This window comes from Nicotiana tabacum, chromosome 7, assembly GCF_000715075.1.
Source record: "Nicotiana tabacum cultivar K326 chromosome 7, ASM71507v2, whole genome shotgun sequence".
NCBI classification, from domain to species: domain Eukaryota; kingdom Viridiplantae; phylum Streptophyta; class Magnoliopsida; order Solanales; family Solanaceae; genus Nicotiana; species Nicotiana tabacum.
Genome location: NC_134086.1, coordinates 129,962,974 through 129,975,560, shown reverse-complemented (window position 1 = coordinate 129,975,560; position 12,587 = coordinate 129,962,974). Strand labels below are relative to the sequence as shown.

Below are 12,587 nucleotides of genomic sequence, written 5' to 3'. Positions count from 1 at the left end.
AGGGCTAGTCATCAGAATTTGGCTTCTAGCTTGTTCATAGGTTTCATTCAATCCCATCAAAAACTGTAAGACCTTCTGTTTTTTGCATAAATTCAATGAAGTTCTTAGACTTCGTGCAATTACATGGAGGTGGCACCATGTTGTCAAACTCATCCCAGAGATTTTGAAGTTTTGAAAAATACACTAATACATTATCAGTTCCTTGGGTAATTGTAGCTATTGCTTTGTGCAACCGATACACTTGTGAGGTATTTACCTTATTAAATCGTTCCCTCAAATCTTCCCAAAAAGCTCTAGCATTCTTCGCATACACAATCCCTGATATCAATTCCTCTGTTACTGAACTCATGATCTATCCTAAGACGATAGCGTTACATCGATCCCACTGATGACCTAGTATTGTATCAAAATCTCTTTTTTTAGAGTCCCATCGACTAACCCTAGCTTGTTCTTCCCAAGCAGCTGGATTTCCATCGCTCGACTCCAGGTGATGTAATTGTCAGAACCAGTCAATTGAATCGAAATTATTGGAGCTCCAGTCGTATCTGAAGGATGAAAGAACAACGGATGGTTATGGTCCAAATTTGTCTTTGCCGCCATTGTGGAATCTCAATTTTGCAGTTCATCTATCAATTGGATTATAGAACTAACAGAGTCTCCCAGAATCAATGTTGTGGACTCACAATCGCGATCAATTGCTTTGATACCATGTTGATTTTGGGGTAAATGATGAACCCTAACTCGACAAAGAAGATTCTAGAATGAAATGTAGGGAGAGAAATATTGGAAGAGAGGAATGAAATGAAAATTCTATTTTTCTCAACTGTATAGTGTATCTCATAAATATATATATATAGTATCAGCTAACTAACCAACCACTTAAACTAATTATCCAACTACATAACTGATTCTAGAAGATTCTACACTACTATATACATTTCCATTTTCCATTTTTATTAATACAGTAAACTCTGTAAATGGCTGTGAAAAATTGTTGCTTCAATTGTCCTTTTGAGTACGAGAGCAGGTATAGGGTCAGAGTAACATACGAAGATAAATCTCAATTGCCTTTCTTAGAGCCATAATAGATGCCAAGAACATCAATATTGACTACGTTGCATTAAGTAATTAAAATGCTAAAAAATGTATGCACTATTTCACGTGGCAAATTATGCACATACCAAAGGGAAAATGAAAATAGTAATCACATGATTTTAGGAGATTGGGAACTATAGAAGTCAACTTTTTTGCTTTCCCAAATTAGCGAACGAATATTCTAATGCACAAAGAAAGGTTAGGTCATTTTCCACGTTAAGAAAAGTTAATTAACCTAATTACGACGTGCCAAGCAATGGAGAGAATTGATACATGCATACACAAGTAGCTTTAGACGTTCCACGTCCATTTGGAACAAATATCTTACTTTGTATGTATGATACAATATGTCATCATGAATTATATACACAATATAGAAGATAATGATATAAACATCAATTTACTCCATTAAACAATTGAGCTATTAGTTACTGCTGTAACCTAATTAGTAAGACCAGCCGTGAACTGGACGCCGGTTGCCGGCAACCAAGACATGCCGTCGATGAAATGTTGAACGGTGAAGAAACTAGCCGTTGATGGATCTTTGATAATATGGTAACCGGGCCACTTAACCCGCCCAGAAAGCGATGATCCAGGCCCATAATTCCTATACTCACCATACCACAAACTGTTCAAAGCAAAGTTCCCATACCACTCTAACCATCCTCTGGGCTGGACCATACCACTCATGTAAGTATTCATGTACACAGTTCGTGAATACATTTTCCAGGGCCGGCCCAAATAAGTGGGCCTAGTAGCATAAACATAGCTATCTTGGATCGAAAATCCAGTGCTTTGATCTGGGCTTTTTCGACCTTGGGCCGTGATTGTGACCTTCTGTAAAGGAAGTGGCTCTCTAGTGTAAATCTTGCAGTTTTGAAGAACAGCTGCACCATTACCAAAAATGAAGTCTATGGTGCCATATATGTTGCATTCACGGTAGAACTGGCGGAGAGAATGGGCGTAAAGTGTGTCTTGATATCCTTCCATACTGCACCTGAAGAAGGCCGACTGATCCGAGTCCACACGTAGGGCCACGCCTTGGAAATTTTTGGGTCCAGCAGTGTTGCGAAATGTTATGTCTCTTGCAATAAATCCCTTGCCCGAAACAGCTGTTAATGGAAACATATTAATCAAGAGAAAGGAAATTACTTACAAGTTTAAGTTCTATGTTCTATGCATTGATCATACAAGTCGCTTATTAGGAAATTACAAGTAACTTTTATCGCATGTTAATTAACTAAACGAAGAGTCAATATGGATTTAAGACATACATACTGAGTATAAATAATCTTTAACTTCAAGTGCAATTTAACCGACTATTGCAGCTTATTACCTTATTTTTCATTCTACCGTATGAAATTTACTCTAGAAAGTACTACCTATCATTGTAGCATTATAACTAACCTAATGGCTCATAAGTGTCGTGACCTAATCAAAAGAAACATAGAGAAGAAAGGTTGAGAAAATTACGGACCAACAGTTGCAGTTCTAAATGTAGTCCATCCTTGCATGAAATTTCTGTTGCCAGTAATCACAGTGGCTCCAATCCCATCTCCCACAAGCATGATATTGGTTTTTTTCTTCTTCATATCAACATTTTCATGGTAAATTCCCCTCTTCACGTAGATCACATACCTCCTACTACTATAGCTAGGAGCCTCATATATTGCTTGTGCAATTGACCGATAATGGCCACTTCCATCTAAGGCTACAACTGCATCTACATGCATCTTACTTGGACTAGAAGTTAGCATCTCCTTGTCTCCATTAGTCATCCACTCTGGATATTTTGGATTTTCATATCTTATTGTCTCGTTTCTTGGTGATTTAAATGGCAAGCTATGCAATTGTACATACAAAGTTAGAACATTACTAATGAGTTGTGTGACTTGTGCTAAACTGCCCTTAATAAAATTTTCAAGGTGTCGGTCCGTGCCCTCGAATCCTTCTAAACATGTATCTTGATTGCTCAAAGCAGCACTTAGCCATGCCTTGAGGTTTCCTTCATAATGGAAGTTCTTTAAACCAGTTCGGATTTTTCTCATTTCTCCTAACGACCATGCTAGTTCAGTGACCGAGAAATCGAGAAGTTCTTGACAATCCTCGATGGCCATTTGATCCCGGGATGAAGCTGATAAGGTGCTGAATTTTGTGATTGATTGAATGGCTAACTTTGCCTGATTGAGGGAGTTTCGAATGGCTGCTCTAAGGACTGAATGTGGGTCCCTAACATGGCCATGATTATCAAGGTTGGATTGAATGTGTGAGAGGCATAAGGCTTGGTTTTGTATGTTGTTGCAAGCTTGAATGATCATGGCCTGAGGATCAAGAGTATATGAAGTTTGATATGGATGAAAAGTTTCATATTCATTGAGGGAGAGAACTTGGTAGAAAGGTAAAAGGATGAGAATAAGAAGAAATTTGGGAAACTCCATTTGATGGGTTTTTTTTTTTCTTTCAATAAAGTGGAAAAGGGAATGGTTGCAATGGCAAATTTAAAAGAAATATAAGAGCGTCAGGAAGGGAATACGAATTGAGAATTGTTTGTGTTGAAAGAAAATGGAAATATATGCTTTTCTCTCTTTCCAACTTTCAAGTTATCCTGCCTTGTATGGAATGGTTACAAAATTCTTTTTACTACTATGTATTGTCAATTTGTCATGGTGGCTAAGTAGGCTACTTCTAGACACCTAATTAAAGTCAGATTCTCCAGTGTGTGGGCTCCATTATGATATAGTTTGGTTTCACACTGTTAAATAATGTTAGTCTCCTCCTCCCTTTTCTTCTTAGTTTTCTTGTTTACATTTTACATGGCCACATGAACCAGACTACAAGCAAACTATCATATGGAAAGAGATGCCAACCCGTAGCTACTTCTTATTCACTCAATCCTCACGGTATAACCATTGCAACTTTTGCTTACATATAATAGCTATCAAAAAATCAGGCCGTCAAGTTCAAACGTACTTTTCCTAATGCTGTTCACTGTTTCTAATCCCCTAGCACACAACTTGAAAAGAAAGAACCTAATTTACATAACACTATTATTATTTGGAATGTCAAACAACTTTCTCTTTGAGTAAGATTATATTTTTACTTTCATAAAAAAGTTATGGCTTATAGTACTGTTTATCGAAATATTAAGCAGTGCAGGTCCGGATTGAGCTCAAAATTAAAAGATTTAACTCTGTACTCCGACTATCTTACATTCTTTCAAAACAAAAGATCTGATTAAATTAGAGGAAGTACAAATAGGTGGGGGTTTTGTCACACCCCAACCTAGGTAAGGTGGACAGGCACGCAAATTTCAATAAAATTTACCAACGTAACTTGTAACGACTTTCATGGACTTTTGTTTCACAACTCGCTTGACTTCAAAACTTAACACGCGACTATCATACGACTAAAGTACCTCATAACATCTACCTTCTTATCATGTTAAGCACCCTAGTCTCACCCCAAAAGTACGGGTTATAACATTCCCAACTTACCGACTTTCGACGAAATTTATTTTCTTCGATTCGTTTAGCTTCTAAACTTTACAACCCTCGTGGTACTTGCTGATCATGATCTAAAATATTTGTAACCTCATATTAGAAGATATTCTCTGCCACTAACTTTAGATATCCAGTGCTAAGGTGCTTAAACATTCATAGTTAGGGGTGTTCATGGTTCGGTTTGGATCGATTTTTTCCTAAAAAGAAACCAAACCAAGTAAGTCGGTTTTTGAAATATTAGAACCAAACCAAACCAATTAAGTCGGTTTTTCTCGATTCGGTTTATGTCAATTTTTCGATTTTTTCGGTTATTTATCGGTTTTTTCTTAAATATAAGACATACACTACCAAACACACATTTCGGCGACCACATTTTCAACGTAACATTATAAAATCAATTGCCCTTTGAGAAATCTATTATTTACCAAGATATATTGATAATAATTGAATCAAATATTGATGAATAATTTAAGGACTCAATTCAAAATATATTATTTTTAACATGAAATAGATTCTTACACTTAACAAAAGAAAACTACCAATTAAACTAGAATGTAAAGGTAAAGAACTGTACTAAAAGTGCAAACAATTAATATTTACTATAAAAAATTTAAAACTTTGTAAAAAAGTATACATATATATAGGTGTAATAATAAATTTAAAATAGCTACCCCTATATTCGGTTTGGTTCGGTGTTTTTAATTAAAACCAAAACCAAACCAAATTTGATCGGTTTTTAAATTTCAAAACCAAACCAAAAAGTATCGATTTTTTTGGTCGGTTTAGTTCGAGTTTTCAAATTTTTATGAAAACCCATATTCATAGTTAATGTCCACACTGCAAAGTAGATATGAAGTTTATGCAATGTGTCCACATAAGTGAAGAGTCCAAGACCATGCAAAATCTCTTAGGTGGACTTTTACAACATGAAGGAAAATTTCTGCTTAGTAATGTAATGGGAGGAGTTTTAGGTTCAACTGCTAAAATGCATTGTAGTACTCCAATTCATTCAAGTGGAGGCTATGGCGACACAGTCATATAATGCTGTCATATATTAAGCTTTTGGTGAGTAGAGTTACCCAATACTTGTGCTCGTGAGAGATAACAGGTACCTGGTAAAATAGTTGATTTGTGCACAAGCTAGCCCCAAACACCACTCGGATTAAAAAAATGGTAACACACACTGCGTATATATAATGCTGTCATATTGGACCCTAATCCCACCTAATCCTGCAACCTCTTGCCCTCAATGTCTTAACTATTTCAGGTGTAAGATGTAGGCTCAGGGAGGCAACCACCTTAATTTTTTTCAGCCGAAAGCAGCTAGCCCGAAGAGCAACTTCAAGGCCATTTGTTGATACATTGAAAAGGTTTACAAGTTTGGCATCCTGCAAGCGCGTCAAGTTCCCCATCACCATGCAGAGGCCAACATCCGAGATCGCACAATGACTCAGATTAATCTGCAATCAAAGTTTTATTTCAGCAGTTGTAAACAAATTCAACTGACAAAATTTGACATACAGAAAACAATTCAGTATCAAGTTTGCATTTCTACAAGGATCTAATATGAACATGAATAACTGACAACTTCAAGATGCATTTCAAATGCATCAAATTCATTCTCTCTTCTTAAGAAGAAGAATTAGTGCTCAAAATTTTATCCTGAAGAATGAGATTGCTCCATATACGTGCAGGAAAAATATTTTGCTGTACATACAACTTTATAAGATTTAGATTAAAAAGAGCAAAAGCACCCGTAAACTGTGTCATAGAGCTTTGGAACATATATCATTTCAACACAACTTGTCTCCAGTGAAGGTGAAAATGATGATTTTGAAGTTCTTGCCCAAAAGAACACAAGGTGCTCCATGCATAAGCCTCTATTCCCATTTAGGAATTCAAGGACGCAAAAGAATAGTATGTACCGCACAAAAATGTACCTTATTTACGAATACATGTGAACTAACAACGAAAATATAGGAGAAAAATGTGTTGCTTATACCATAGCACGCATAACCAAGTCAGAATGCACAGACAAGTATCAACACCAAGGGTGCCAAAGACAAGCTACATGCATCTAGCTGTACGTGTATTTTACCATACCATTTGTACAAACTGAGTCAATTCCGGCTAATATAACTTAGTGCACTTGACATGAAAAGGTCTGTATTACTGAGGAACTAAATGATTATGAGCTTTATTTCGAACTCGCCAAGTTAAACAAGTATTTAACCCAGTTAAATCCATAAGAGATTGTTCATTCAATCACAAGAACATAGAGCAATAGCAAGGGCAATTATTAAACCTGATGAATGCTCATTTCAGTCAAGTACATATGATTCTTGAACAGACAATGAAGATAAAAAAAGTCAATCAAGCATGTTTTAACTTTCAAGTTGAGTATGACATCCGTTTTTCAGAATAAATAATGTGCCACATGCCACAAAGTTGTGAGTTGATTCTAACAGATGACCTGGTTGAAGAGTGCAGTAACCACCATACAGATACATACAAGAATGATGTTAACAGAGACGTCATGTTTGAACTTGTTTGTTTGTCCTTTAATTGAAGTTCAGAAAATCAAGTTCAGTTGATTCTCAGATGATCTCTATTTTACACCCATGATAAGGGAAAATGAAGTTCTTCCGTAAGTGTATCTGATGACTAATTGTGTTTGGTAAGCTCAATATCAAGTTTGAAACCTGATTTGTCACACAAAAGTTTGTTCGTCTATCAAAAGGGAGTATTAACAAACAAGAAGCATGGACTCTTTCAGAAACTAAACCTGAGTTACAAGACATTAAGACCAATGAGTCTCAGCTAATTTTACACTACTTATGGAAACTTCTACAGGAAATATATTCCTGGCAGACTGGCACCTATATAGAATGTAATTGCGGACCAAGAAAGCTATGTTGTATCAAACAGATTTTTAAACAGGATTGCCACTCTATTACTGTTCTCAAAAATTCGAGAAAATGATAAAGACTGACCCAAAGGTGTAATTTTCTTATCATTTAAGCATTACTAATCAACTGGTACTGCGGAAAGCACATGACAATGACAGCATCATCAATTACAAAGAAGTAGAGAGAGTAGTCCAAGATTCGGCAATAATACCTGTTGTAAATTCCTAGAGTAATAAGCAAGAGCCATGAAACCCGAATCATCGATGTTAGCACAGTCTTTCACATCCAATTCAGCAAGTCTCTTGCATCCAGTAGCAAGTGCTGTTAAAGCCGTGCCTGTAACATTCCAAAGACACCGCATCTCAAGGTTATAGAGCTGTGGTAGATGGCCAAGATACTCAATCCCTTTATCGGTGACCTCACTGCAGTAAGACAAGTTTAACTTCTGCATCCTTTTACAACCACTTGATAAAGCATAGAGTCCATCATCACCAATTCCTTTGCACCTGCAAATGGTTTTCAAGATATAATATAAGAAGACATTCTCAAATTGACGGGATAAGTTAGGTGGGGAAATAATTTTACCGGTATAGATCAAGTTCTTGAATCTCGCTGCAGTTTCAAGCGATATAGTACAGGCCCTTGTCTGTAATGTTAGTACATAATCCCAACTTTAGACATACAAGCTTTGTACATTTAGACAGGTAATGCAGTCCTGCAGAAAACATGAGATGCAACACATATTAGTGCACCTTTAAAGCATACCTGAATTCCTAGCTAGAAATGCTTAACATAAAGTTAAGCCATCAACTGCACAAATTTTGGAGTAACCATATCATCAGAGAGTAACACGAGGAAATTTGAGACATGATTGCACGAAGCTTCAATGTCTTTAAAAGAAGAAAAAAGAAGAAAATCAGATGTCTTGACCTTGAGGAACAGAAAGCCAACAAGAAGCTCAAAACTTAATGAATATATACGAGCACATCAACTTTTCTGTGGATACACATGCATAGTTGGAATGGTGGTGGAATAAATATGTTACAATAAAGAACAAAAGACTTAATGGTTTGAGTCTCACCAGCGTCATTGACTCCAACACAATCAGTAAGATCAAGCTCCTCAAGTAAGGAACAATGCAATCCAAGGCGATACAGGCTCTTCTCTGTCAGCGAGTTGCAGCACTCCAACTTGAGGCACAAAACACTCCGGCAAGAATCTGTGATAGCTGATATTGCATTATCTGTAAGATCGCTACAGCATGTGAGATTCAAGACTTCTAAATTAACACCCCCTAATACCAGCTGGAAAATGCCCATGTCAGTCACTCCTTTGCATTTGCCTAACCCTATTTCAACCAAATACTTGCAACTGAAATTAATGATCTTGAAGAATGATTCAGAAACTGGTGCTCCATCAAGTATGAGCGTTTTCAGATTCTTTAGGTCCTTCAGCTCTTGGATGACTTTAGTAGGAAACTCCTGGTGCATCAAGATTCTCAATCTAAATTGCAGAACCAACATCAAAACTCCATAAGGAATAATTCAAAATGTTCGTTCTAACAATGAATTTACTCACACTGAAAGAGTAACTAGCGTGGATTTGTAGCATCGAGGGATGTCCTTTGATCAAGAAAGCTAGCGCGGATGAGCTTAGTCTGTCACACCTTGATATATCCAGTGCCTACGATCAGACAATTTTCCGAATAATTATGACAACTAAGTAAATTACACAAACCTAAAGACAATTTTGCGACCAGTTTTTCTCAAAGGTAAAGTAGCCACAACATAGGCTAAAGGTTTGAGCTTTAGCATACTGATTTCATATATCCATGGATAGATAGATACCAGGAAAAGTCATCTACCATAATTTCCAATAAAGCATTTCCTGTGTTCCAGATTCATGAGCTCATTGCATAATCTGGCCATCAGAAAAATGTCATATAGATGAACTGAATGTAGTTTCATCCATGACATTGACGAGCTACTATAAGTTCACAAAAACAAACTTAACTCCATTTTCTACTTCTAAGATAAGCATTTAAAATTCAACAAGCTATAAACGGTTATCTAAGGAGCAACTGCATACACATACAAGGTTTATTTTCAAGCTTAAAATAGGCAAAAGATCACTAGCAACACAGTAAAGGTCAGCTTAAGACAGAACCAAAAACAGCTATCATCTCATACTTTCTTTTTTCCAACTCATCACAATAGTTTGCAAAGGTGTGAATCACCTGAAGCGAAAGACACCCATTTCCAAGATAATGCAGTCCTTCATCGTCCACAGCGCCGCACCCAACCATAGCGAAAAACTCCAACTTTTTCATACTGCTTATAGAACGCAGCGACCCGCTAGTAACCTGAAACAAAAACCAAATTAAAACCGCTTTTTATGCTACCACAATAACTACATTTATCTTTATTTGATAATACGACCAAACAGAAGGATAACAAAATTAACCTTTAAATATGAAATGTCGAGGTGCTTGAGTTGTGTACATTTCTTGGACAAAAGATCAATCCCAAGATCAGTAATTTCAAGACACCATTTCAAGCTAAGTATCTCAAGGCATTGACATCCAATTGCAATTTTAGCCAAACCAACATCAGTAACACCCAAGCACCTGTCCATTTTTAAATCCCTTAAAGACCCACCACAAATAGATAAAGCCGCAGCTTCCCTATCACCAAAATCACAGCAGTAAGACACATCAATAGAATCCAAAAAAGGACACGACTTCACAAGCAGTTCCAATCCAGCTGATCTCAGCCCGGTGCACCGACTCAGCACCAGTCGTTTGAGCCTCCTACTCCAATCATAACCCACGGGCAGCAGCATGGAAACAGCAGAGTCATCGATTTGGGGGCAGATGGAGAGGTCAAGGGAGTAAATATTTGGGAATTTGGAGAGAAGTGTTGTGATGAACTCCGGACGAAGGATCTTAAGATGGGTTCGGTGGAGGGAGTCAACTCGGTAGAATGCTTTACATACCAAACGGAAAGCTTTTCGGTCGGAATCATAGGTAAGGAAGGATAGAATACGGATAAGTAGATCCTCATTGAGAAGACAAAGTAAACGAGCAGAATCCATGTAAACAATAGCAAACGAAAACAACAGCAACTATTACTATTACTACTGCTAAAAATCAACAAGTCCGATAGTTTCTGTGTGGATCTTTTGCTTCCTACGAGAAACCACCAAGAAAAGGAAAGGAAGTGGGGTGTATTAGGTAGGGACAAAGAGGAAGAGGAGACGAACGTTGAGAAGAGGTTGAAGGGTGGAAGAAGAAAGACTAGGAGAAATGCCAAAACGGGTCTTACGGACGAAGATGGAGACCATGGTAGAGGGCCGACTTATATTCCAAAGTGAGTATCGGAAATTCTCAGGTGCTATGAGAATTGTGCCAGCGGTGGTGCCATGGTGTGTGTGTCGTCAACTTAGTTGGGAGAGAGAAAGGAAGATAAGCGCAGTGGTGGTGGAGGAGATGAAGATGCATTGATTGATAAGTGATCTGTAAACGATATGTAAACTACACAGTGGCATGGCCTACTCAATATGCGGCCAAAGGACGTGATGTGCCATTGTACCATTTGAAGTTTTTTGTATTCACAAAGTAGTAAATAAGTATTGCAACATGGGTGTAAAAATACGAAACGATTTGTAGAAATTGTATTATGAAACGAACGAGTTGAGATAAAATATGATATAGTATAGTTTATTCAAATTCATTTGAGTCAAAATGAATTGAGAAATGATTAAAATTAAATTTGTACAACCTAAATTTAAACAAGTTCAACATTTAACACTTTCCTTTTTAATCGATATCGCTACTTGTAGCTAGAGGTGTCAAAATGGAACCCAACCCAACTCAGGTCTTGTGGACTTTTAAATTTGGTAGGCTAGGGCGGGCCAGCTCTCTATCTATATGGGCCTTAAAATGGTCAACTCAATCCAGCCCTAAGAGGGTCGCGGACTAGGGCGGGTCGGCCCTTCAATTTTTTTAGAAAAAAATATTTCTTCAAATCTTTAGATATTTTTTCGTGACATAATTTCGTAATCATATGAACGACTTCTATTTATTTAGAGTGTACAAAAATCTTGATATTTGATAAGGAATCTCATAATTGAAATGCAAATTCTCTATCTCTTCTTTTTTAACGTTACATGAATATTTTTTTAGTACTTTTCTTTAACTTTTCTTAGGTTCAGGAATTGTTTCAATAAGTTTATATGTTAAGGTTTTTTAATTTAGGTTTAACATTATTTGTTGATTTCATTATTATAGTCCATAAAATATTTAAAATTCTTGAAATTTGTTAGTGTATTTTCTTTGGGTATTAAAATTAGACCTTTTTTTATACTGAAGAGCTATTTAATAATTAATAATACATTAAAATAACCAAATGATCATTGGCCACTTAAAGTAATATTTTCTTTTGAAAAAAATTATTATTGACTACTTAAAACTTTCCTAGTTCATTGTTAATTAATCAAAGGAAAAACTAATCTTGTCATACTACATACATATCAAAAATATAAATTCTAGTTGATATGAAAAGGTAAATGAGCAATCTAAGGTTGGAAAATGGGGATTATAGTTAATATTTTTTTAGTTTTTACTTTTTTAAAATATTTAAATTTGAATTTAATTAATTTTTTGCCCACGGGCCGGCCCAGGCCCAGCCTCGGTCAAGCCTCAAAGGCCCGCAGGCTGACTTAGGTCGGACTTATAAGCCTCAGTTTTAAATAGGCTAAAACAATCCCAACTCAGCCCTACCCAAGTAGCGGGCTGTGTTGGGCTGGCCTCACAGTCAAGCCCATTTTGACGGCTCTACTTGTAGCATGTTTGACCAAGCTGGAAAAATCAACTTATTTGAGAAGTCTTTTTATTTTCAAAAGTGTTTTTCTCAAGAGTACTTTTGGTAAGCAGTAGTTTGTGTTTAGCTAATTAATTTAAAAAGTACTTCTGAGCAGCAATTAATGTTTGACCAAGCTTTTAAAAAGTATTTCTAAGTGTATTTTCTCAAAACATTTTTCTCAAAAAAGTGTTTCTTAGAATAAACTATTTTTTCTGCTTCTC

General features: G+C 36.5%; 2 protein-coding genes across 2 annotated transcripts; both read right to left on the bottom strand.

Moving 5' to 3' along the window:
* Positions 1 to 1,404: 1,404 nt before the first annotated feature.
* LOC107760401 (putative pectinesterase/pectinesterase inhibitor 22) lies at positions 1,405 to 3,634 on the bottom strand. Its single transcript, XM_016578448.2, has 2 exons — positions 2,573 to 3,634; positions 1,405 to 2,207 (listed from the first exon to the last, which is right to left on the bottom strand). The coding sequence occupies exons 1-2, from the start codon at positions 3,531 to 3,533 to the stop codon at positions 1,537 to 1,539; spliced, it is 1,632 nt and encodes a 543-aa protein (XP_016433934.1). The 5' UTR covers positions 3,534 to 3,634; the 3' UTR covers positions 1,405 to 1,536.
* Positions 3,635 to 5,617: 1,983 nt separating this feature from the next.
* On the bottom strand, positions 5,618 to 11,183 carry LOC107760400 (F-box/LRR-repeat protein 3-like). The gene is made up of 7 exons (XM_075217642.1): positions 9,968 to 11,183; positions 9,741 to 9,866; positions 9,083 to 9,187; positions 8,586 to 8,985; positions 8,090 to 8,219; positions 7,716 to 8,010; positions 5,618 to 6,055 (listed from the first exon to the last, which is right to left on the bottom strand). Exons 1-5 carry the CDS (start codon positions 10,595 to 10,597, stop codon positions 8,125 to 8,127), a joined length of 1,356 nt encoding a protein of 451 aa, XP_075073743.1. The 5' UTR covers positions 10,598 to 11,183; the 3' UTR covers positions 5,618 to 6,055; positions 7,716 to 8,010; positions 8,090 to 8,124.
* Between the last annotated feature and the right edge of the window lie 1,404 nt (positions 11,184 to 12,587).